Source organism: Erithacus rubecula, assembly GCF_903797595.1.
Source record: "Erithacus rubecula genome assembly, chromosome: 9".
Lineage (NCBI taxonomy): Eukaryota > Metazoa > Chordata > Aves > Passeriformes > Muscicapidae > Erithacus > Erithacus rubecula.
The window spans coordinates 4,251,749-4,278,170 of record NC_136660.1 but is presented as its reverse complement, the minus strand read 5'-3'; the positions used below and the strand labels follow the sequence as shown (position 1 = coordinate 4,278,170).

At 39.2% G+C, this 26,422-nt stretch overlaps 2 protein-coding genes and 1 long non-coding RNA gene across 5 annotated transcripts in view; 1 reads left to right on the top strand and 2 right to left on the bottom strand.

Annotated features, from left to right (window-relative positions):
* Nucleotides 1–14,509, top strand: part of MYPN (myopalladin) — a 61,399-nt gene extending 46,890 nt beyond the window's left edge. For all 3 annotated transcript variants that reach the window (XM_079312293.1, XM_079312291.1, XM_079312292.1), the window contains exons 13-20: nt 6,376–6,597; nt 6,796–6,945; nt 7,794–7,873; nt 8,365–8,491; nt 9,985–10,192; nt 10,614–10,779; nt 12,211–12,344; nt 14,216–14,509. In XM_079312293.1, coding sequence (XP_079168419.1) covers nt 6,376–6,597; nt 6,796–6,945; nt 7,794–7,873; nt 8,365–8,491; nt 9,985–10,192; nt 10,614–10,779; nt 12,211–12,344; nt 14,216–14,385 — 1,257 coding nt within the window. In that variant the 3' untranslated portion in view covers nt 14,386–14,509. The remainder of the gene's footprint in view (nt 1–6,375; nt 6,598–6,795; nt 6,946–7,793; nt 7,874–8,364; nt 8,492–9,984; nt 10,193–10,613; nt 10,780–12,210; nt 12,345–14,215) is intronic.
* LOC306805012 lies at nt 14,498–17,186 on the bottom strand. The gene is made up of 2 exons (XR_013775087.1): nt 16,183–17,186; nt 14,498–16,126 (listed from the first exon to the last, which is right to left on the bottom strand). It is a non-coding gene; the product is annotated as an uncharacterized lncRNA (long non-coding RNA).
* Nucleotides 17,187–22,954: 5,768 nt separating this feature from the next.
* On the bottom strand, nt 22,955–26,216 carry ATOH7 (atonal bHLH transcription factor 7). The gene has a single exon (XM_079312698.1). The coding sequence runs from the start codon at nt 24,202–24,204 to the stop codon at nt 23,749–23,751; it is 456 nt and encodes a 151-aa protein (XP_079168824.1). The 5' UTR covers nt 24,205–26,216; the 3' UTR covers nt 22,955–23,748.
* Between the last annotated feature and the right edge of the window lie 206 nt (nt 26,217–26,422).

Sequence of the window (26,422 nt, the reverse complement as noted above, 5' to 3'; positions counted from 1 at the left end):
ATTTTTACCAGAAAAAGCCATCATACCCATCATTCCTGCAGATGATGGCAAGCTCTAGTGCCAGGAGACATTTCATTACAATTAGGAGTGCTGAAAAAAACATATGATTCAGTTACACCCAAACATCTTCAGTCAGATTTGCTCAGTTCTTTCAAAAAAAAGGGCACATTCAGGGTTCTATGCAATCACAGGAAGATGCCAGGACAAATCCCAGGACAGAGGAGACTTGACTCAGTGTCTTCCTTGGCTTGAAGACAATCAAATCCATAACTCTGAACTCCCATAAGGACAGACTTCACTCCTTGCCACTGGGTACATGTTGTGTTGGTGCTGTCCCAAGCTGCTCAAATAATTAAGCATTCTTTAACAGCAGGAGAAAAATCTGGAAATTCCACCTTTCAGAACAGTTTCTGTAACAGGTGACCTGAGCTAGATAAGGTAAAAAGTTAGCTAGGTGATAGAAAACCAAAACTTAAGACTTTCAGGTACCAAGTACAGGCCCTCAATTAGCAGGACATTTTAAAAAGCATTTCAGCTCAATGATCAGGGTCCTCTGGGGAAGCAGTTAAAATTTTTTCTTCCCAGTTGTGATAAAGAGAAGGAACAGAGAAATAAAAAGAGAATCACTCTTCTGTCCAGAAATGAGGACAAAGAACACCTGCATTCTTGTCCTTGCTGCAGTGGATGTTTCAGTATTTCTGCCAAGTGAGAGGACAAGAAGGACAAAGAACATCCCCATCCACTCCCCTCCACTCCCAGAATGTTTTACTGGCACAAAGCTTGGAGCTCTCTCTTGGAAACTGAGATTGAAGTGCTGTGAGACCAAGCATCCAAGTCTCATAACCCCAGTGAGTGTCAGGTAATTGTATCACTTCTGGAAGGAGAGCACAGCCAGTGTTATCTCCACTTCCCAAAATCTGCCAGTCTAGCCCACTGGGCCTTTCATCTGCCCCCAAGTAAAATATCTCAGTAATGTTCAGTTAGAATGCATTAGAAACAAAAATATGTGTCGGGAGAAAAGAAAAGAAGGAGACTTTGGGGAGACTTTGGCAAATGCAAAAATCTAAATGTGTAATGAAAACTAATTCTTTTCCCCTGGTATTTGAAAACATTCACAGGCTTCACCAATATAAATAAATCTATAACTATTTCCTCTGTTAACAGAGGAAATTCAGCTTTACAGGCAAAACTGGGAAATTAATGATATTATCTCCTCAACATTTTGTTATAGAAACTATAAAAATTACAAAAATGAGGTAATTAAACCTCAAAATCCTGTACAGTAATAAAACTTAATTAATCACCCATGCAACAATAAAGGAAAGCAGAGTTAAATATTGGGGCCTGGTTTATACATTTTGGTTATAAGAGCTAGAAACCATGCTCACATATCTGTCATTTACTATGAAGAGCATCATGTGGCAATGCTGATTGGTTGTATCTTATGTAAGATTCAGCAACCTTATTTTTAGGACAAAGAAAAAAAAACTATAGCTGTTTAGAAAATCATGCACAGCCCTCACATGAATATTCTTTACCTTTGCTAGAGAATACTTGATAAGAAAATTCAGAGCAGAAGAGATGCAGGGTTTGTCCAAAAGCTTTTAGATCACTAAAAGCCAAAGCCATGTGCAGATCCCAACTCATCACATGGCCCTGACACCAGTAACAGCTCAACACTGATCCTACAGAACCATCCCCTTGCAGATCCCCAATGAGCCCCCAGTCCCAGAAAGGCACAGAACTCTGTTCCCAGGGCATAAAAATAACACTTCATAACTTCATAACTCCAAAAATCTGGCTCCAAATCAAGCTCCACATCATCTCTCAAATGTAGGCAACTTCAGACTAAGGATGGGAATTCGACCACAAAGACTCCCCATGGAAGGTTGTCTGCTCTGTACTAGAAATGAAAAATTATTGAAGAATCTGACCAAGACAAATTGATATTAAAATGTATAAACTCCCTGTAATTTTGGCAATGAACTTGTGGCTGTATTCTCAAGACCTAGATCTAATCAATAAAGGAAAGAGAATCCAAGCTAATCAGGAGACTTCAGTCAGAGTAGCCCAGATTAGGCTGTGAGGTTAGGGAGTGTTACAGCTTGAAAACAGATGCTGAAATGCAATACATGCCACTTTCTTAGATAAACTGTTACATGGATTTAGAACAATTCTGCCAAAAAGGCAATCTAGTAAAAGTTACAAAACCGGGATTAAATTGGGAAATTTGTCTAGTATTGGCAACAGAATTGTTTTTATATAGCATATGAGAATCCACATTCCAGAAACTCCCCTACTTTCTGTTTGTGGTAATTTCCATGAGTTACTATGCTAACATCAGATTATTTTGATTCTACAAGCTTCTACTGTTAGTATATATATTCCCTAAGATCTGAATCCTGCTGAAGATAAATTGGAACTACAACAGATGCAAGATTTTAGAACTCCTTTTCATACACAAGGGTGCTTAGAATCTAACAGGAATTACTACACTCTATGCAATTCCCCTTTTCTGCCAAAAATATTCACAGCTGGAAGAAAGGCCCAGGAGTTAAATTCCTTGACAAGATCTAGGAGACCATGATCCAGCTCTCTGCTCTGTCATAGATTTTTTGTGTTACCTTCAGCTTCTTCAGGCTCCATTTCAGGTAAAATGCAGCTAACAGCCCTGCCCTGAAGGGTGCTGTGAAGATTGTCAAAAATGGTGGTGATGGGGCCAAACATCCATCACAGAGACAAAATGATGTGAACCTGTACCTTTGGCAAGACTGACACTGAGAGAAGATTTTGTTTGTTGGGCAGGACAAAGTACAACCACCCACCAGCAGACAACAACAATACTGCCAAGGCAGAGCAAAGGCAAGCAGAAGGAAAGCTGCATTTCACTTCTCTATCTGCCACAAAAACCACTTCAGATACATATGCAGCACATTTCCTGGCTTTGCTTTGGCCAGTTTTAAGTCTTTTGCCCTTCAAACTACACTGTGACAATATTAATACAAGCACCATTTTGCACACCGTGCACACTGAACAATGTGCATTAGATGTAGGAGAAATAGTCAGGTTTCCAAAGCTGCAATCAACTCAGCTTTTACAGATAAATATATACAATTACAGAAGCATTATATACATTATACTTCGTACAGAGCTGTTGCACCACTGAACAGGAGCTTGAATTCTTAGCTGGTAGATACAATAATTTTAAATATCTGGCTACAGTATTGAACAAGTGTGTGAATTACAGCCTGTAAAAGTTTCATGTTCTAGGAAAGCTGCCAAAAAAGGAGCTGCAATGCTACATTTTTGATTCCAAACCAAGGCCGGAACCTTTGTACTCTTTCCCTCAGTCTCCTCAGTTTGCTGAACTGCAGCCTAGTTTTAACACTGTAGCCCGTGGCTACACGGGCTTGTCCTTTGTGTGACACTTATGAAACACTTGTCTGAACCACCACAGCAACAACACTTTGCCCCACACTGCTTTTGTAATCACATTCAGAAACGGGCTTATGGCTTCTGGTACAAAAACAGTCCTTCAGACAGCCATATTAACAACTCCTTTCTGTTCTTGCTAATCTTTAAAGGAAACCTACCAAACAAACAAAAACCTCCAAGATTATACTCTGCACACAGAAGTGCATTCTCACTTTTTGCAGAGATTTCTGCTCTTTATAAGAAGTTTGGTGTAGCACGTTCAGCCTCTGAATGCTGGAGTTTTCACAGCCAAGTTAACTTGGTCTTGTTGGTTTGGTTGTAAATTTACACAAGCATATATATGGACACAGAACAGGTTTAGAAAAGCCAAGATTGAAGTATGAGGGCAACACACAGGAAGCAGGGGCTGTGGAAACCCTGACTTCAATGTTTGCTAATTTAAAATGTATTTTTGATTATGACTTCTTTGAAAGTGCATTAAGTGCATTCCTTCCTCAATTGTATTTTTTTCTGCAAGCAGACATTTGAAAAGGAACAAGTGCCCATATTTCTTAATGAAATACATTGCACTTGCAGAAAACTTTTTAGGGTCTAAAGCAGACGCAAGGTTAATTTCATTATGTACAACTTGAAAATAATTGCTCTAACTTTTATTTATGTTAGTTGGTTAGATCACTTAAGACAGATCTGCACTTTTGGAGTAGAGGAAAAAAAGATGTCAATTGTCTCTATCAGCATTATTTTACTTCATCTGTAGGCCATCATGGCTACAGCAACCCTATGCTATTAATTTCTTATAACATATCATGACTTCTTTTGGACAGCAACGCCTCTAGAAAAAAAATCCACATGGAAAACTGACTAAACTTAGCTATCTGTAAACTATACTGGACTGTGCCATCAGCCTGCAATATTTCAAAATTTAACTCCATTCTGCAGCATTTTGTTCTGCAGTCAACACCTTCCACATTAACATGATGCCTTGAAAGTGTCATGGCACTGCCCTTCTATCCCCATGACTTCCCTCTGCTGCAGCAGCCACTCCCTGATCCTTACAGGTCCTGCCTTCCCTAGAAGGCACAGGCTGTTCTCAGTATCAAGGGTAAAACACTGATTGCTTAACTTTCACTTGGAACACAGGAACCAGTTCTTGCCACCTACACGGGTAAATGATCCGTTTGGTAGGGGAGAAACCAGAGCAACTCCAGTTCTACACTGCCTTTCATGAGATGACAATTTGATCCACAAAGCAATGTGCTGAGAGCTGCTGCCTGAGAGAAGCAAAGCTGAAGGAGATGAAACTCTATCAGCTGTTTGGTTCTGCCCAGCCCCCCGAGGAGGGGCTGTGCCACGCTGTGCCTGGCTCCCAGCCTCTGGCAGGGCTCACCCTGGCACAGAGCACCAGCTCAGAGCTCTGCTTGGCACAGTCTTACAAACCCCTGCCTCCTCAAAACTCTGCTGTAAAATCTAAACTTTCGGTCACTTCTGTCTCCTTGGTCTTCTGAAGAAAGTAGAAGAGTTTGTCAGCTAAAATATTTTGCTGCTTCTCCATGTTTTCTCCCTTATCTGGAAACCATTGGTCAAGAGCATAATCAGCAGTAAGATGGAATGGCTAAATGATCAGGGATGTATTACATTCAGAAATAGGTTTATGGCTTCTGTTATAAAAACAGTCCTTCAGAATGCCATATTAGCAACTCCTTTCAGTTCTTGCTAGTCCTTAAAGAAAACTCACCAAACAAACAAAAACCTCCAAGATTATACTCTGCATACAGAGGTGCATTCTCACTTATTCTCACATATATTATATGCCAGTGTTTTGGCATATCTGCTGATTCTTTAATTAACTTCCTATAATATTTCAGACAAGATGCATTTTCTGAACCTTGTTTTTTCAGCAAATTGAATATATCTAAGGATTGGTTACACCCTTATTTACTACTTGTTGGCTTCTAAAATTCCCTTTTCCACAGAAGCAGGAATGCAAACTCTGGGCTTTAAAGCTGCACAAATCCAGGTCTGAGCAAAGTGATTTTTCTTCTACGGGTAACACAAGATTTCCCTCCAAAAAAGGCAGTTTGTAATGACTCAAAAGCAAGGAGCTCTAGCAGGTGTGTGTGTCAGTGCAGGGGGCAGAGTGTGCTACCTGAGAAGTCCATCCAGGGGTAGCTACAGTGCTCCACCATGCCCAGGACAAACAAAGCTTTGGAGGCACAAACTGAAGCTGGCTCTTGGTCTGAGGCTTCACAAGTCACAGCAAGAGACATTTGGTCAAATGCCTCCTGGTCTAGACAGGAGATTTCCTCATGCAAAACAGCTAAGTGATAAGAGGTTTCTAATTGAATTCAGGGGATCAGGAGAAAGTTCATAATCACATTGAACTATCTGGAAATGTTAATTTATGTAGGAATATGCTGGGTTTATTGCATAATCTATTTAATCTTCTAAGAATTTCAATTTAACATATTTTGTATTCTCAGTTACACCAGCTAGAAATCTGTCCAAGTTTAACCTTAAGTTAATTACTCTGAAAAGAATTCCATTTCTTTCTAATTTTCATTTTTACTCAGTAGAGTTTTCCTTACTTAATTATAAACTAAAATATACAACATTCATTTCTATAATTAGCAGGTGACTAATATTTGAACACAAAATCCTCAAAAATTTAGTATACTTTAATGATTTATTTTGATCAAAAGTGTGCAAGAATATAATTATTTTTGACAGGTACTTAGAGGAGTTACATGTCTGATTTCTTGGGCTGCCTGTGAAAAACCTCAGTGTCATTGCACTGCAAACCAAATTCAGACTGCTTCAGGACGTCCTAGGTTAACTTAGGCTTTTTTATTTTCACTTGTAAATTAGTCTAGAAGTGCCAATGGCTGCAAATAACCAGGACATGATGGTTTTGCTGAGACCTGTGCCTCTCTCACCCAGCAGGAATACAGGATTTCAAGCTTTGAGCAGAGGCTGATGAATGAAATCGAATTCCGCCTGGAGCGGACCCCGGTGGATGAATCAGATGATGAAGTGCAACACGAGGAAATCCCTACAGGCAAATACATAGCTCCCATCTTTGATAAGAGACTCAAGCATTTTCGGGTCATGGAAGGATCCCCTACCACATTCACCTGCAAAATAGTTGGAATACCTGTTCCCAAGGTATGTCATTCTCACTGCAGCTGGTGAAGGAACAAAACCCAACCCCACAGCAGTTTCTGTACAGACCCAGCTATGATATGCTGATATAACTTTATAACTGATCTGCAAAGTTTATATTAATCTAAAATTTTATTATCTATCACTCATGTTCTTTTTCTAGTCTCTGTTAAGTCATGGGGGTGTGTCTGATCACTACAGGTCTACTGGTTCAAGGATGGCAAGCAGATTTCAAAGAAAAATACACATTTCAAAATGAACAGAGAAGAAGATGGAACATGTTCTTTACACATTGAAGCTGCTACTAATGATGATGATGGCAACTATACAATTATGGCTGCAAACCCACAAGTAAGGTGTTTCATTTTCTTTTACAAAAATGTTTGTTTCATCTTTTTCTAATATACATTAATAGGAACATTAATTAGGCCACATACTTTGACATCAAGTGGTGACTGTATCACAAACCAGGTTCTTTCAGAGCATAGGAGAGGAAACCATGTAAAGATGAGTGGTGAAACTACTCCCCTATTACACAGACAGTCAAAAGCACCAAGGCCATTTTTTCATGTTCCTAACTCCTGCCTTATCTCCATCCCACTCTCAGTTGCTGATAGGTTCCTTCTGAGATGTGCTGACAAGACAGATGAGATTTTCAGGCAGAAAGAATAGGGCAGAAACAAAAAAAAAATAGTTACATCAAATTTGGAACTGTTACCAAACACAATCATATTCTTTATCCAGGATGCAAAGATGTGAGTCTGCAAATAGCCTCACTTCCTTACACCCTTCTAGACCCCTTGTACTAGCTTAGATGTTTATTTAGAAGTACATTAATCAGGCAACTTTTTTCCAGTTTAAATGTTTCCTTTTTTTAAGATTATTTTTCTTTTCAGTTTCTGTATGGCTGCATTTTAAAGTAGACAGTACAAAGGTACTAGCAGACAGTACCTGTGGCATGAATAAATAAGCAGGGACAGGCACCACTGGTAAATGCACTGCCACAGGCTGGAAGAATTTGAGAAACCCCTGCCCCAACTGCAGGCTAACAGCATTTGCTTTGGGGAACTGGTATTCTCACTATAGTTCAGCTGCTTTATAAAAATAAAGCCTAATGCACTGTAAGGTCCAATATTTATACTTTAAAATTAAATAAGTCATTAACCAACTATTAATTCTGTTTCCCTTGTGAATTGCAGGGGAGGATCAGTTGTTCAGGACACCTGATGGTTCAGAGTGTCCCTTTTCGGGGACGAATATCAACAACTCAGCCTCACAGGTGAAAGAAAAAAGTCCTGCAGACCTTCTTTATGCTTTTTACTGGAGGCACCCAAAATAACCACTGCATTGAACTTCAGTTCTCAATCATAAAATGGAAATAACAGCAGCAGTTCCCTCCCAACAGGTCACTTCTATGTTTTTGAAGGTCATCCTCAAATACAGGGAAGTTTAAGTACGACTTCATTTGCTTGTTGAAGTGGAGCTAAAGGCAAGGGATGGATTAACAAACTGAAATTCAGCTCAAAAAAGCAAAAAGAAGCAAAGGCTGCCTTGGGAATCTAAGGACACTACATGATATAGTTAATTTGATAATCTTTCTAAATGCAAAATATGCAAGCATTAAATTACAATCTGTCCATTTCTTTCTGCCCTTTTATGTAACTCAAGCTATCTCTCCATCCTTTTCCTCAATTTCTTCCCTTTTTTTTTTAATCATTAGAGGGAAAAAAATTGACTTCCAAACACAGCCATGTGATTTCTGTGTTGCAGAACACGACCCCGGGTGCCAGAAGGAGACAAGGAGGCAGTTCAAGAACGCTTTTTCAGGCCATACTTCCTACAGGCTCCAGGTGACATGGTGGCACATGAAGGGAGACTCTGCAGGTTGGACTGTAAGGTATGAACTGCTTCACTGCTCACTCTCACTTTCCCTACCTCTGTACATGTAGTGCTGAGTGTTTTCATGTTCTTCCTTGCATGCATCAACATTTTCCATTCCAGTTTTAATGCTTCATTTCTAAAACTCTTCCTTAATGCCATTGTCTCTGAGCTGATTCCAGGGATTTCTTTTGAAACAAATATTCTTCTTCTGTGGGATGAAGAATACAGAAAACACAACCCAGAAACAGAAGGCTCACTTACAAGGTTGTTCAAATTACTAGATGTGTTCACTGTGTTCTTTACCAGTATGAACTCCAGAAATTCTGCTCTGTTATCAGATTCTTGAACATAATCCACAATAGCACAAAATCGTGAGAAAGAGAGGATGCAGCACGCTGCTTTGTGTTCAAACAAATGTTCCCATTCTATTGGACTGAATTACTGAAGATTAATACTCCCTGAAAAAAGGGAACTGAGCCCAGGTCATTTTATGCTTCCCCAGCATGCACAGAGGCAGAAACATCCCCAATTTACAGATTGAAATCCTGGCATGAAAGAGTAGTCAGAGGTTGGAGCACACAGAGTGAACATCCTGTTATTGAACACCTTTAGGAGAACCACCTGCTCCAACATATCCTGGTAGCCCCTCTGTGTCCCTGCAGTGCAGCAGAGGTGGCTGACACTGACCTCTGCCCTCAAGAGGGTAGGAGCTCTGAGGCACAAGTTAATGCCCTGAGGATGAGCAAGACTCATTACTACTTAATTTATGGTGGAAAGTTTACGAGGAGCATGCCAAAGAATTTGGTTATTCCTAGCTCTGCTGCCCTGGCAGAGCTTGAGAAGCCTCAAAGCATGTCAGGCATTGCACAGGCCTGGGAGAGAGCAGTCCTCACCCAGGCAAGCTCCACTTCCTTCTTGTCTGCTTTGTAAAATGTGGTGTGGAAAGCAGTATTTTAGACATGAGTAAATACTGCTCCCTATTGAAAAGGTTTTTAATACTACAACACAGTCCAATCTTTCAAAAAATACTTCATTTGTAGTGTTTTAAAGCAGGCAAGTTCAACAGCTATGAAGTATTATATAATTCTTCATCAAATTTTACAAAATACAAAGTACTGTGTATAGAACTTTTTTCATCTTTGTTTAGCATTTTATACTTAGGAATTTGATTTATATTCAGCACAAAAAATTGAAAACTAGCAGATATATTAAGAGTCTTTTGTGACTCTCATATTTTAATTTCCTATTTCAAACTAAGTTTCTTCCTTACTAAGAAAAATGTAGATATTTAATGTATTTTAAAATCTTTTTGCTTATTTCCTTTCTGGTTTTCTCCCTTTGGGAAGCAGTCAGCACAGAAACAAAAACAGAGAGATAATTTAAAAAATAAAAAATTGCTCTGGTCTAGAATTTGACCTGATTCAGCTGGTAGTTGTAGAAAGTCCTAGCTCTGAATTTCCTAACCTGTGTCAGCTGGACATTGTCTGGAGCTGTTTCCCTGTCCCTTAGGTGAGTGGGTTACCAACCCCAGAGCTGACGTGGCTCCTGAATGGCAAACCTGTGCTCCCAGATGCCAGACACAAGATGCTGGTCAGAGAGACTGGAGTGCACTCCCTGCTCATCGACCCTCTCTCCCAAAGTGATGCTGGGACTTACACCTGCCTTGCCACCAACAGAACAGGACAAAATTCATTCAGTCTGGAGCTCACTGTTGTAGGTAAGCAGCACTGAAAAAACTAATCTCAATGATGAAGTTATCTGTATGCATTTCTTCAAAATTACCTTACATATTTTCCCAACAGACAAGTATAAATAGTTAATTCATTGAGAAAAGGAGAATCTACAGCTGTAGATACAGATATGTAATTTCAGCCCAAATTTTATTGGTTTAAAAATGTTTTTAAATAGAATAATTTAATCTGAATACTGCTCTTTAATAAAGCTTTAAAATATGCGAGAGATTGAAATTTATAGATCTGGCATTAATTTCCTGCAATGGTAATATGTATAGACAACATCCCACTAAAAATTCACAACCTATTTTGGTGTCACAAGAACAATTTTTTATCGTGTTCTCCCATACTATTCAAAGAGAAACAGAGAATAAAACACCTATTGTCAAATAATTCTTTTTCCAGCAAAGGAAGTAAAAAGAGCCCCTATGTTTCTGGAGAAGCTTCAGAACTGTGGTGTTCCAGAAGGTTACCCTGTCAGATTAGAGTGCAGAGTTGTGGGAATGCCTCCTCCTGTATTTTACTGGAAGAAAGACAATGAGACCATCCCATCCAACAGAGAGAGGATGAGGTACTGTACCATAATACCAATGCCTGAAATTTCTTGTGGCTGGACCAGCTGCCTCCATGAAAAGCTCTGTTATAACCACAGGTGGCGGTGCTTTATAACAACAAGCTTTATAATTTTTCACCCACATAAATCTGTATAAATCTTGCTTCCCTGTGGGGTGAACAGTGGCTGTTTCCTTGGTTCAGAACAAAGGCACAATGCCCCACAGCCTCAGGGAGTGGGGACAGAGCCTGCAGGCCACAGGCCTGACAGAGTGCATGAATCTCCTGATCAAACATACTCTGACATGGTATTTTAATGCATGAATTTCAAAACCTTATTCTCTCTAACCTGTTTTTCCCAAGTTTAGTTCTAACTAAGTATGAATTCAAACTCAGAAAGTTTCAGTGCCCGAGAGCATGGGATAATAGAGAGTTTATCATGTCAGATAGAGAAACTTAAAGTTGGTTACAAAGGCAAAGACTTTGATCCATACTTACAAAATACAACAATGTTCAGGTTCAGCTCTTGCAGTCAAATGCATCACTAGTTTTTAATTTTTGAAAAAGAAAAGCTGATGAAGTAATGTGCCTGGCTGTAATTAATGATAAGTGCTTTTTAAATCCTGTAGGGCAGGGAGCAAAGGGTGAATGCTTCCTTTTTTATTAGAGCTGTTAGAAGCACAAAATTTCCTCTTGTCCTGCAAGTCTGTAGTTTCATACCAGTTCATACAGAAACAAAATCTCAAATTTCAGAATATCCTGGAACTTCAAGTGGTCATTTTGCATCTCTTCCTTTATAATGAGAGAAACACTTGGGTTGATAAAAAGCCTCAGCCTAGAGAGCAGAGGAGTCTCAATTCTGTTATATCCTACTGAGAAGTTTTCCCTGGAAATTGCAGCCACAAAGTCTTAGATGACTAAAGAGCAAGGGAAGTGAAGGGAACAATGATGCAGGTTTCTTTCAGAGCGTTGGCTAAAGAAATCTTTCTGCTTTTCCCTCTTGGTCATTTTCTCATGGAAAAGGGTACCCCATGAAAGTTTCTGACTGGCTCTGGCTGCTGTCATGAAAAATATCACAACTTTGTACAAGAGCTCCTGGTATTTTACTATGTTCTTGTTCCAGCTTCTGAACTATGAAAAAATACAGGATTGTGCAGCTGCTTTGCACAGGTTTAGCTCATTAGTATTCAACAAATAATGCTAATATTAACACATACAGAGTAACAATTCAGTTCTCACTGTCAACTGTGGCTATGCACAACTGAGAGGAGCCAGAACAGATCTGAAATTTCCTGGTCATTATTTGAGGCCATACTGAAAGCAAATCTATTGACTACAGACTTTGTGAATAGAGATGACAATGTCTGTTTCATATTTAATATATATATTTTAAAATCTGAAAGCTGATGTGCTCTTGAGAAACACTGATTCCCAAACACCTGTTTTGCAGCATGCATCAGGACACAACAGGGTATGTCTGCCTCCTGATCCAGCCTGCCAAGAAAGCAGATGCTGGCTGGTACACCTTGTCTGCAAAGAATGAAGCTGGCATTGTCTCCTGCACTGCTCGACTTGATATATACGGTAGGTACTGGCTGGGAAAGGAAACAATCCCAACTAGTTCTTAGTCTGGCTTTGGCACAGATTAGAAATCAGTGCCACAGCTTAATAAGGCCCCAGAAGAGATATCATGATACAGCTAAATGGCCAAACCAGCTCTGCTGCCTTGATGTAAAGAAGAAGGACAAAAAGCCAAAGCAGGAGTTCTGCACAATATTCTCCACTCCCATTTCCCACCTCCCAGAAATATAACATATATTTTCAAGTTGAACCTTAACTCCACTGCCTCTGACATGTCTGTGCTACAGGCCTGACCTGAGAGAGCAATAAACTGCACTCAGGGAAGCAGATCCCTCCTTCCACAGCATGGGGGGTGCAAACCAAGCCTAACTGATGGGGGCTGCTTTACCTCCAATACATCTGTCTGGCACTCAGAAGGCCCCAGCCCACTTCAAGAGTACAGCACATCATTTAACTGTTATCTCTGCAAGATGGAATAGAAAAAGGAGAGTATCTCGATCACTTAAGCAGCATAATAAAACAGAAAGCATATTCCACAAACTAGATTTTATATATATTTATATTCCACAAACTAGTTGGATTAGAACCAGATACTTAAAAGGAAAAAAAAAACCCAAATAAACAAACAAACAAACAAAAAAAGATCCCACGTTTTCGAACCCCACCTATCAGAAGTAAGTCACCAGTGCATCTCTGTCAGCCTCCTGCCACCTTGTGGTGATACGGGCAATAATAATGTAAGGCTCAAGAGAGGGCTAGGGGAGGCTGATTCAGGAAAGGTGGAACAAAATTGAAAAATTCCATCTAAATGTTGGGAGACATACATTTTCAATGAAGGATTCAAGGCACAAACAGGAAGAATGCAGAAATCAAGAAATGCTTCCCAATTCTAACCACATTCTCTAAAATATGCAACTCACACCCCAATGTGAGTGTCAGAAGTCGTTTTTCTTTGTGTTACTTTGAATGGGTGGGGTCGAGAGATTGGAGGTGTGGTCTGATATTTACTATTCTGCGTGCAAAGAAAAATAATAATGAGGAGTTCAAGCAGAAAAAAATTGGGCACCGCAAGAAAAAATATTTCCAGATAGGGTCAAAATTCAGCATGGAAAGACATTTCCTATCAATGCTTAACATGTAGATTGTTGTCTCCCACACTAAGTCACCTCAGAACATTGGAGCCTGAACTTGAATTTCATTCTCATATCCTTTCATTTTTACTGCTGACAGATAATTTGGGTGCAGACCCATATGGATAAACACTGGCAAAGATAATATAATTTTCCCTTGTCTGAAGTGTTTTAGGGATTAAAAAGTACTAGGTATTATATAATATAATAATTTTACAAAAATTTAGCAGCATTTGTTCATATGTAGAATGCTACTTTTAAATTACCAAATATGTGTCTTTGGATTGCATTTCTTTCAGTACTAGAATCTAGAAAATGTGTTAGTAGTTGTAACTACTACATGGCAATAAAAATTGTAATCACTTCCCTGAAGAAAAGCCATTCAGAGGATGAAGCAGTACAGAACAGAATGGCCAGGGCTCTGATTCATCTCTGTTCATGCTATTCATGTTTTTAGTTTTGATTGCAAGGGCTTTGGAGAAGGCTCCAAAGATTCAATCATTATATTTTGGACTTTGGGAAATTGAATGGAACAGGGTTGAAATTTTATCTGTAGACTTCAATAGAATCCCTGAACATACAAACAATGCCAATGATAATACTCAAAAGAGCAGACCCTAGCCCAGAAAGAACAATGCTGTGCTCCCTCCAAGGATGCTGGAAGCCCTTTCCAGGTGTGTGTGTTGATGCCCGCACTTTCTCAGTGACCTGCACTAGAGGTTTGTTGTGTTTCTGTCGCTCCAGCTCAGTGGCACCGTCAGATCCCACAAGCGCTCAAGCTCCGCCCCGCTGGCAGCCGCTACACGAACCTCAGCAGCCAAGGACTCGACATCTTCCCTGCCTTTCCAGCTCCTGACAGCCCCATGCTGTTTGCATCCCCAACCCAAAAGTTGGTGGAGAGTGAAGAACTTTGAAAAACAAACACTCGTTCCAGTTGCACCTGCGGAGATACTTAGAACTGTGAAAAACTAAACAATGATAATAATAATAATAATAAAAGAGGAGGTACAACTCACGATGCTCAAGGTTTACAAGCAACTTGTTTGTAATGAAGTGCTCTGCTGCTGCAAATGCTGCAAGTAATATATCATACAAGACTTTTGCATATGGTTTTAATGCAGGATAATTGTGGTATGGAGTGTTGTGCAATAAATTCAGTACTGTGTAGTTTGCTAAGAATTACATAGTAAACATAGTTTTCAGCACCTAAAAGCCAATACCACTTTTACTTCTTGAATTAGAGCTACTGCACTGTAGCTGCCATGCTAAGGATTGAGGATGATTAGCTGGAATACTGCCAGTGAAAACACTGACATTACAGTAACACCAATCCTGAATGAGGGTAAACAGCAAGACTTTGAATGTAATCTTAAAAACATGCCAAAAAATCACAAAGCACAAGTTGAATGGAAAAGATGTAACTCATTTTTATATATGATTATTATGCCAGCCTATTCTAGAATTTTTGAACTCCAGACTAGATAAATATAGCATTTCATGTAGGTACAGCTGTATACCCTAAATATTTATATCTGTGTGTGTGTGTACTCCATGAACTGTGTACTCTTGGTGTAAAAGTTCATAAAATAAGGTACAGGGCATGTGCATAAGGCACATAGGAAATGGAAATTCCTCTTGCCTGAAGCATGTTCTCTTGAGCCCATAGCTGAAGCTGTTTTCCAGATATGCTTCATACTTTTTTCTTGACCATGTTAGTGATCCTCTGACTTTAGCACAGATTATACCAAACTTTTCACTTCATGGCTTTTAAATATCAGTCTCTTCCCTGATTTTTAATGTGCATCTACTGTCTAGCTCATTTTCTAGCTAAATGGAAAGGAACTGTGACCTGGTAAACTTTCACCACCATTTAGGAAATGATCACAAGTGTGGTATCTAATAGGAAGACAGAAAATTCTGTTAAGCAACAGTTATATGCAAAAAGCTAAAAACCCCCAACAGTTTTAATAAATAAGGCAAATTAATGGAAGCTCAACAGAAGGTGTAAAGTGACAACACTTAATGACTGATTTAAGTATATTTGTCATCTATACATTTACATTAATACCCCCAGCTGTGAATGTGAATCTGTGAATGTTTAAGATGTTTTCCTGCATCTTTAAATTACTGCTAACTCTTTCTCCTCTGGACATTGATTTCAAGCACTTCTTTTATTTTAGACTATGTTTGAGGTTTCTTCAAATTTAAAGTTTTAACTTAAAAAAATCCATGTGCAAATAAAACAATAGAGTTACATTAAGAGCAAAAGAATATTGGATATAGCCAGAGACTGAGAAAAAGAATGCCTTTCTCTGAGTTTCCCACAAATACAGTTTCTATTGTTCCTAACTGTTGATTCCCTCAGGATTTAGAGGAATTTAATTTCTTGTGTTGTTTTACTTCCCACCTGAGTGAACATCATAAAACAACCATTATTCTAACTCTCATACTTTTGTTAGAAATCTCAGTCAGCTCAACCCAGACTGGACAGAGCAGAAAGCTAAAACACAGACTCATCCTAAGAGTTAAAACAAGGTATTTCCATGGGAAAGCAGATATTGCCCATGTTGTACCTCTTCCCTGGCAAACAAATAAAACTCACGGCTATTAAAAGTGATGCATTGAGTTAAGTGACTTCAGCAATGAGGTGCACAACTTAAGACATACTGTGGGTCTGATCTCCTAGGATAGAGTATCTACTCTATCCTAACAGTATCTACTGTTACCTTACTGTTATCTATCCTGTTACCTTCACTTGGTTTTTAGGATGGCTTAGGGACTCCAAAACTACACCCAAAATTTCAAGTTTCCCATATTAGTTACTACTCTTGGAAAAAATCCAGCAAGTTACTGGATTTTGCTTGCTTATTTCAGTGCTGTTGGGAAATGGAAAGGTAGGAAATTAAGACACAAAAGACCAAACTCGTATCTAGAGCCCTGCTCTCCCCATTATTTCACAAACCAGAGGGCAGGTTTTGATCTCAAGTATTTCAGGTGGTACAGTGGCCATCAGGCTTTATCTCTAAGACAGGAGACTGCCTGCTTGGAAGTCCCCTGTGTCCCCTTTGCCTGGCTGAGAGTGAGGGGTTGGATCAGATGACCCCCTGAACTTTCTTCAGATCTAAATCACTCTGTGCTTCCTAAATTATTTTATTTTCCACCACCTGTCTTAATATCCTACCTGGATTAAGTTACCTGTCAGCTGAGTAGAAACTAAGAATTCAAGCAAGCAGAAACTCTTCCTCTTTGCTGGAATCTAATCCATTAGGTAAGTCCAGCTACAAGAGTTCTTCACACATGCAGAAGAAAGGAATGCTAGTACTCAGCACTGGTTACCAGAGCTGGAATCATACTGACCAGTCTTACAGACAGCAGTAGTGGCTTTCACACTTTACAACATCAGCACCCAAAATCTCAATGCAAATTAGAAGTGCACAGTGTAAACATGCAAACCACATCTCTTCACTTTTTCTCTGCAATATCAGTGGAGGATCTCCAAACCCACATCATTATAACCTGAGCTGACATGCTGACAATCAGGTGGTACAATGTTTCTTAAGATCTACATTCAGTTCTTTAGAACTGGGAGGACAAGAAGCTGAAAGACTTTTCCCAAAGATTTGTGTAAGGAGGATTAACTCTTAGTCATTCAAAGGGCCCCAGAAATCTCAGTGAGAGTTGGGCTACAGAACGTAGATCACAAAAAAGTGTTAGTTGAATTGAACAGTATCTCCTAGCAAGAAGATAGTTAGGAAACCTTCAAAACCCTTGACATTTCCCCACAAAATGCAAAAAATCAGCAATTTGAATTCTTTTCAGTAGCTCTGATCAAAACAAACTCATACTCTGATCCCAAATGGTCTGTAGTTGTTACATTCTGTTCCATAACTGCTACAGGACATTTCTCCTCTGTGTACTGAGCCCATGAAGTGAGCCTGGTAAAGGCAGCTTGTGTGAATGGATGTCAATGCTGTTTAACAAGTGCTATTGATGTGCTCATCACAAGGAAGGACTTGCAAGAAAATGACACCAAAAGTACATTTGTGTGGTTAAGTGGTGGAAAAGACAAGGGGAAAAGGCCTGTGGAAGAGGAGAGCAGCACAGTCGTGTGTTAGGGTGTGCTAGAGCCACTCTGCTCCCTCCTGAACAACCTGGCTGCTCATTGCTGGTCTCTAATGAATAACCAGCTCCACTTCACACTAACACAGCTTTTCATTCTCTTATTCAGGGGAAGCTACTACAGCAACAAAACATGACAGACTTCTACTGAAGTCACTGCTAGTCATTAACTTCCAAAAGTCCATGAAACCACCACAATGTGGAGCATAATGCTGTATGTGTGATACAGAAACACTCAGGTTTGTAACCTCTCAAGTGTTTACTGATTCACCATCTTGTAGGTTTATTTAGTTTCCCATTTTCTCCTAGTCCTGGTTTTGTAAACAACCAGAGGCACAGTATATTGGAAACTAGAGCAGAAATTACATCTTCTGTGTTGCAATTCTAGATTTCACAAAGTATTACTTCTGCTTTAAACTTTTGGTCCAGATTGACGCAAACCCAGTCTGCAGCAGCATTACATATGAGTCTGCACTGATGTCATTGGACCTCTTGCCTTAAAACCAGTGGCCTGAGTTCCTTCCTTCTAAATGCCTTTATCTGCTAACACAAGCAGAGGAGACCAAAAAGGAAAACACAACTCTGCAGTCTTTATATCAATATGTGAACAACTGCCAGTCCCAATTGTTTACAGCAATTGTAGATACTTCAACCAATAAATCTGGAATACAGATTCATTTAATGACTGTGTTCTTAATGCCACCAGGTTTAAAAGCACTGGTTTCTGAAAAATGTTTTCACACAACCTAATGAAATATTTATACTGTTAATACTGGAGAAGTGACTCATTGATAATTGCCTTATTATTTCCAATAGAAAAGTGTTCACTTTAACCAAGAGAAATATTAACTAGAATTTTAAGGCTCAAAGTTGATCTTTTATATTTTTTCCGAAGTCATTCTCACTGGGAAGAAAAATGCTCGTGTCAGTTTTATAGTGTATTTTAAGTGCACATGAAAGGAAAATAACAAACACCTGTCTGTTCAGTAATGTATTTCCCTCCATCTCAACCGAACTTAAATAAATGCTTCAGAGTTGCATACAAGACTGTGTCCTTCACATGTTCAAATAAGTGTGAAAATGTGCAGCAATACCAGAAGTTTTCTCAGAACTTGGCTGTGACAGCTGATTAATTAAATCAGACTTTACATCACTTAGAAGAAAAGCATAAGTATTGTCAAGTTACATACTAGCTATGCTTCTAGCAGGTAGCTGTGAAATAAAGTTGTTGCTTTTTTAAACAGTTCTTGGTATCAGCTCCCATTGTTTTAAAATAGACTCCTTTCTACACTTTGCCATGGCTGATCTCCATTGTGTGTCAAAAATTCACTGAGAGTCTGCCTGTTCCAAGGGTCACCACTGACCATCCTTTATGATCACAGTGTGTTGGTAACAGGAAACAGAGTTTTGTAAAGAAATGGACAAACATTGAAAACAATCTGAAATGTTAGGAAAAAAATATTACTATGCACCCCAGGCTGCAAGAAGCCAGTCAAAAATGAACTTCTTATTCCTTGGAGTTACATATGCAGATATTTCAAACATATTTGTAATATGTATTTTGCATGATAATTTCTGTACAAATGTAAACTGAACTACAAATTAGAAAAAAAACAAAACTAGTAGACAATATTAAAATGTACTCTTTAGTAGAAGAGACATTTAAATATTATACATGGGGTTGGTTAGGGGTTTTAAAGCCAGGTTTGCTTGAAATGTAATTAAAGTTTACAATACAGAGCTTTTTTTAAGAAGTTCACACGTACCAGGTGAAATCAGTGTTTGTTCTAAGATATCTGTGTAGAGGAAACACTAGACTGCTTCTCCCATGAATAAATATGTGTTCATCCTCAGTGCACTTGGCTTTTTCTCCTGGATATTTTGTAGAAATAGAAGAGTTGAACATATTTAGAGCAAAAAGCAGCTCTTCTGTGAATTATTTTTAAAATCTAGATAAACATCACTCCTAAACTACAAAGAACTGCATCTATATTGCTCAGCTCAAATAGCTGGAATCCCAAGAGTAGGGATATGTAAGTATGTTAAGGCAAAAGCTTCCTTGGGCAAATCAATTCCTTTGGCCTGGAAATAGTACTTTTTTAAAAAATTTGTCCTTAGTGAAGCCCATGACAGGCAGGATTCCCACAAAGATTTCATAGGGAAAGTTTTACTTAACAAGGTAGAGGGAGTGAGCTAAATAGTAAAATACCTAATTGTACTCATGGTTCCCCACAGGGGGAAGCTGCAATGTCACTGACTTTACCAATGTAAAATGCAAATGTACAGCTGAGGTTAGTCACATTTTTACATTGAAGAATGGGTACTGTAGCACCATTTCAGGATTCCAGTCAAGAACTGAGACTTGCCCTGTGTGTATGTATAGTACAAGATGGGCTGTGCACTAAATACCTTAGAAATGGTGAGATGGAAGGCAAAAAGCTACAAATTTGGAATGAATGGAAGTTGAAAGACATGCTGATGATGAGGAAGAAAGCAGTGACTTTTTATTACTAACACAGATTTTGGGAATGTGCTACCCTAAATCTGCTTTTAGCCACTGCAAAGTCACTGCAGTTAAAAATGCCACTCTAGTTTCAAGCTCAAAAATAACTCTGGGCATGTCAAAACAGGGTGATACTATTAAAAGAATCACAGAAGCAGAGTACCTGTAGTTTCAAAGAGAAAACCCTGCAGAAAGCCCTTTCAGAAAAACAGAGGTCAATCTCCCAGAAAGTTCATTAGAATTTCACAGAGTTTCAACAGTGAAACACATATCTGTACAGTATGCAAGTCCTATTTAATGAAGCCAGCATTTGTCATCCTCAATGCTCTCACAATAACATGGTTCTAGAATTACAGTGAGAACTGGACAAATGGATCAGATGTAGTACTGATACTACAGACAAAAGTATTTCAGGTTTGCCATGCTGTTTGGTGGGATTTATGAGCAGACAAAACTAGCCTCTAAGAACACACCAAGCTCTGAGCATCTAAGCTTCTGCTTATTTGGAAGCCTAATGGAAACCATAATGATTTAAGGGGAGGGGATAGGAAATGTCTACACCAGCAAAATCCAGTACAGAGGGTGGCTCAGAGCCACTACCTCACCAGCATCCAACAGTCAGTGGGAAACAAATATTTGGGAGCAATAATTAAACCCAAGCCAAACTGTCAAGTTCACATTTCATAAATGTCACTGAAATATTTGTAAAGGAAAACTATGAAAAGAAATCAGTGATTTACTGAATAGTTGTTGCTTTTGAGAAGTCCCAACCAGCATGGATACTATCTGCTTTTCAAACTGCACTCAGCAAGAACTTTTAATGATCAAACTTCCCCATCACCTCAACTGGCTCCCTAAAAGGCTTGGACAGATAATCAATAGACAGACAGATGTCTGTGCACTACACAGAATTTACTCTGCCTTCACTACCTCAGTCAACTGAAAATCCCAGCTTCAACACTGCATCCTCCCAAGAAACAAAACCACTACAGCTTTAGTTAATATCACAATTTTCCCAGCAGCAATATTACTAATTATAAATAAAGCTATCAATAAACATTCAGTCCCATTAGCAGAACGAAATCTAAGACAATGGGGATTACAGGGAATTATAACCTTAACCATGTTGCTCAGCAGCAGAGATTGATACTATGACTTGATTTATAAGTGCTCACTACCAACATACTGCACTGAAGCACTTTCCAGAGCTTCAGTTTCAACTCTTAGTAACTTTTGGTAACAGATATTTTATGGTTTGTGTTGCTTTGTTCCTCTTTATGATAGTTTACTACCATTTAATGAATCCCTGCCTACGAATTCATTATTTTTAAAACTATATCATCATACACAGTAGAAAATAAAGTAAAATGCTGCATGGAAGAAACAAAATTGGAAGAGAAATGGCTGTTAACTATTTTCACCTGAATTACTGCAATGTCATGTTCCACAAAAACAAATCATATGCCAGTAGCACAGAAGCATCAGTCATGTTCTTGCACTCTATTTTGGCATTTATCCTTTGATACTGTATTCCCCTTCACACCTCAGCTTTAGGCAATCTTTCACTAACCCAAGCTTTCCATGTAAAATAATCACATGATTTATTTGCACCCTATTCCTATTACAGTATGGAAAACCCACTGCTGTGTTAGCAGTGCAGGTGAGAGAATGTCTGCCTGAAGTTTACAGCTAATACATTAGGGTAAGATAGCATATAATTTAATTAAGAATTGCATTCATTGTTATTACAAACATAAACTTGCCACTTAATGGCAAGTAATATTCACACAGTATTAACTAGACTATATGATAGACAACAATTAATTCTACTGTCTGAGTAACATAACTTCATATCTGAGGTTGAATCCACATTCTGCCTGCTGATAAAGATCTAATGTCATTGGATCACAAAGCAAAGGCTCACATTTTAATAATTAATGCTATTCATTACCTTTAAAGAGGATAAACACATAAAGCCCATTCCTGAATGCCAGTGTTTAAAGCAGAGAGCTGCTCAGAATATGCAGTGTGTTTAAGGCAGCCTGGATGCCAGCCCCCATGCCAGGCACCATCCAGCTCCCAGGCCAGCAAATGTGGGAGCCTCAGCAGTGACCAAGGGCACAACGTCAGCCAGGACAGACACACAGGGAGCCCCTCTCCCCCCAACACAGCTTAGTTCCTATCAATGCCTTTGTTCTTCTCTGAAAGCTGCTTAATTGTCCAAAGTAACTCCTATCAAAGCTATTCATTTGTCATTTGAAAGAACCTTAAACTACAAGGCATGGCAGCAGCCAGCAGGGAACCGCAAGCCTTCCCTGCAGGAAATCCACCACCAGCTGCTGTGGGACAGCAGCTCCCTTTCTCCTTCCCTCTCTGAGCTAACACCACGGAGGGTTTTTCTCTGCAATCTCCCCTCAGTAGCACCAGCAGAAGCACCCTGCAGCTCCACAGTCTGCTGCCACCACAGCAGGCACTGACAGCTGAGCCTCTGCAGGCTCTGCACTCTGCTACAAACACATCTGCTTCCCCAGCCATCTTCTCCTAGCTTTTTCATCTTCCTTTTCCCAACCCCCTTTTCTCCCCAGACCCCTCTATCCCCCACAAGCGAAAGCAGTGAGTAAACAAAAGGCCATTCAGCACATCACCAGGGCTGAAATGAATTTGCAAGAATGCTCCATCATTTTTTCCCAAATTTGTACATAAAATACACTCCTTGTTGTAGCTGGGAAGAAAACATAACTTGTTGGTTGCTTCTTCAGCACATTAAACTGCCAGGATTGTGATAGAAGTAGTGTAACATTTGGGGTAGAAAATCCACTAATAATTCCTAGGGTAGGAATTCCAGATATTTGGTGAGGGCATAGCATAGAAAACACTTTATTTATGATTTACAAAATCTGTTATTGTTTCCAGGTAACGTAAAATTAAAAAATAAAATCCCATCATTTCAAGCCTACAAAAATCTAGAAGCTTTTGATTATTTCCACGCAAGCACTCTCATTTATGGTATATAATCATACATGCTTTTACAACCAAATAAAATAATACATTTCTTCCATGACTTGAAACCAGCTCTTTTTCGAGCATACAAGAGACACCATAAACTGGATTAAAGCAAACCCACACGACTTTGGAACCCATATGTCAAACTTACAAAGTTTAAGAAAGTTCTCTGAGGACTAGAACTCCAATACATTATAAAATTTTTTTCCATGTGAACCACTTATGTGAAAAAAGAACAACTTTAAAGCTGACATAAAAAGAAAAACATGGAATGAAGTTCATTTCTGGTGCTATTTCACTCAGTTACACCACAGGTCAACTTGTCCCATGATCTGTAGAAATACTGTCATGATTCACCACAGTAAAAAAACCATCAAAAGCTTATTTAAGCATCATATACACTAGATAAACTAGGAAACAGAAGTATTTCAAATTAAAAGTATAATTTCCACCAGCATTAAAGAAATTCAATCATCCTAAATGCCTTTTGATTTTGTGTTCTCAGAGCAAATTTATTTTGCCAAATTCCTATAAGACGCGAACAAGAATGAGCTATTACCATGCCAATATTACCTTAGCCAAGCAGATTAACTCTTGCTAATTATTAAACTACACATCTGGCCTGCTGCACATTCCCAGCTGGCAACAAGTTCTAGTTAGCAATCTGGAAGTGCTCGGGGTGGTAGCTGAACACCCTCTGTGTGTAAGGATCGCCGTCCGCCGCGGGTTTCTGTGCCGGGTAGTGCTGGTAGCTGTCGGCATGGAAGTGCTCACAGTGCAGGCTAATCCACTCTCGCTCACTACTGTACCTTTCGGCTTCGGCCAGGATCCTGGTCAGAGCCATGATGTAGCTCAGAGCCATCTGCAGGGTCTCATACTTGGACAGTTTCTTGTCCTGCCCCCACTGCGGCACCACCTTTCTCAGGCGGTCGAAGGCCGTGTTCAGCCCCTGCATGCGCCTCCTCTCGCGGGCGTTGGCAGCCAGTCTCCTCTTGGCAGCGTTCTCCATCCTCTCTGAGCTGCACTTCACCACACAGCCTGCTGCACTTCTGCACTGCATCTCTGGCTCCACACCTGAGTCCAGGTGACTGGATTTACAGGTTTTCATATTCGATGCAGCTTCGCTGTCTCACACAAAGATCACCCGGCAAAAATTCCGTATCTAAAAAGTGGTGAGGAAAGCACTCATGGAGTAGCCTTTGTACCTCTGGAATCTGTTTCCTGATATCAATTATGGAATATTTTTCTTGGCTTCTAAAAAAATAAAAATCTTAAAATAAAAGTTCCTCTGGTTCTTCTGGAAACGTCTGAAAATTGCTTCTTATGGCTGAAGGAAAGAATTAAGCATTTTTTATTTCTTATGCTTTCATTCTTGTAATTTCTTTAATCTCAAAGAGAGAAAACAATGAAATCTCCATTCTCAAAATGTGTTAGTGAAGAAAACGGTCCATTTAATCCAACAAGGATCTTACTGGATTAATGGCACAACAACTCCAAGTGGCTTCTGCAAATGAGAGGAGTTCTGGTTCAGTTCAGGAGATTAATTTGTGATGGTGAAGGGTTGGATCTGAATCCATCACTTCCTAAGAGAGATCTCTTTCTCCTTGGCTCTGGCCGGCCAGCAGCAATTGTGTGGAGCGAACAAGACGAGGCTTTATAGAAACTGCACAAGCTGAACAGGTGGCAGCAGGTGGGCGGGCGGCACGTTGCTGCCATCCCAGCACCTTCCCACCCTGGGAACTACAGGGGGAAAAAAAGCCAAACAGTAAAATCCCAACATTAAAGCCTTCATCTGCTGAGAAGTCTTCCAAAGCCATTCTGTCCAGCCCTAACAACTTGCCATCTGGAGTAGTGTCTGGCTGGCCCCACAAGACTCTGGGCAGTTAAGCAAAAGATCCTTTCAATGGATAATCTGTTGCAACTCAGTGAAAAAAAAAAAAAATCTCTGTGCATTGTAGCATTTGTACATTAAAACATGTGAAAATTCTGGCTAAGTATTGAGGATGGAAGAAATAACTGCATTAATGACACAAGAGAAAGAGCTAAAAGATACATGGCAAAGAATACCACTGTTTAGCACATATGGTACCAAAATAAATAAACTCAAATTATCAGAGACACTCCAGCATTCACAGCATTAATGCTGTATAAAGTACAAAACATTGCAACCAGAGTAGCATCTGGAGAAAAAAGGGGATTATGTATTTGCTTGTCAGCAAACTCACAGTCATTAGAATAATTTAAATATATTTAAACAGTTAAAATGTATCTATAGTTTTATCTAATAATTGCAAAAATATTTAGATGGATTATGATAGTTATACACAAAAACATGCAAGTATACAAATCACCTGAAAACTGCCCTTTTTAATACACCCTATTAAAGTGCATATATGTATTTGACATGAGTTAAAGGTGCCTCCTTAGTAATATCGCTAAATAAGTGACAAGAATAAAAGAGGAGTGAAAGACCAATCCAACTGCTGGCAGCAAGAGATCAATTCTGTTACCAACTGTAATGACAGAGGAGCCACAACATACACACACCCATGCCCCATAATTAAAACATCTTTCTTTTACTGTACTTGTATTACTAAAAATATAACTACATAAACTTAGCAGGAAATATCATATGATCTTTTTATGATGTACACAAAAGGAAATAAAAACCCCTGCCACACAATGATTTATTATCCGTATTGATTTCAAACTTAATTAAATTGTTACCAGCATTCATAAATTAGCAACATTTTTCATTAGAGACTGAATACTGTATATTTATTTAGAACTATAGCTCAATTGTTTTCATTATGACTCCAAAACTTGCTGTAGCTGTAAACAGCTGATTAATCCCTAGCAAAAGCAATGACAATGAAATGAGGTTGAATAATCCAAAAACAATAGGATGCAATTGAACACTAATGGACTCCAGCATGACAGATGTTGGACGTCGGCTGTTACGCCCAGTTGCTCTGCTCTTAATATTCTGCATCCTAATGATCATGAACAGAGATGATAGTTGGGGTAGGGAGTCTCCATTATTCCATTATCAAAATATATGCCACTTCTTCAATTTTTAAAGAAGTGCAACTTCATCACGTTTCATTAGGAATGTTCGACTTGGCTATCTGTGTGCGCTGACCTATTCTCCTCAACATAAAGAGCTAAAGTGCCACTTTCTGAGAGACTACTGATGATCTGTGTGAGAACAGCTCCCCTCAAAAACCCACAGAAACATATGTCTTTCCCAAAAGGATCAGCAATTAGAACTTGTGAGATTTCGGTTTCTGAAAATGCTCCATGGGAAGTACTGCACGTGCAGTAGA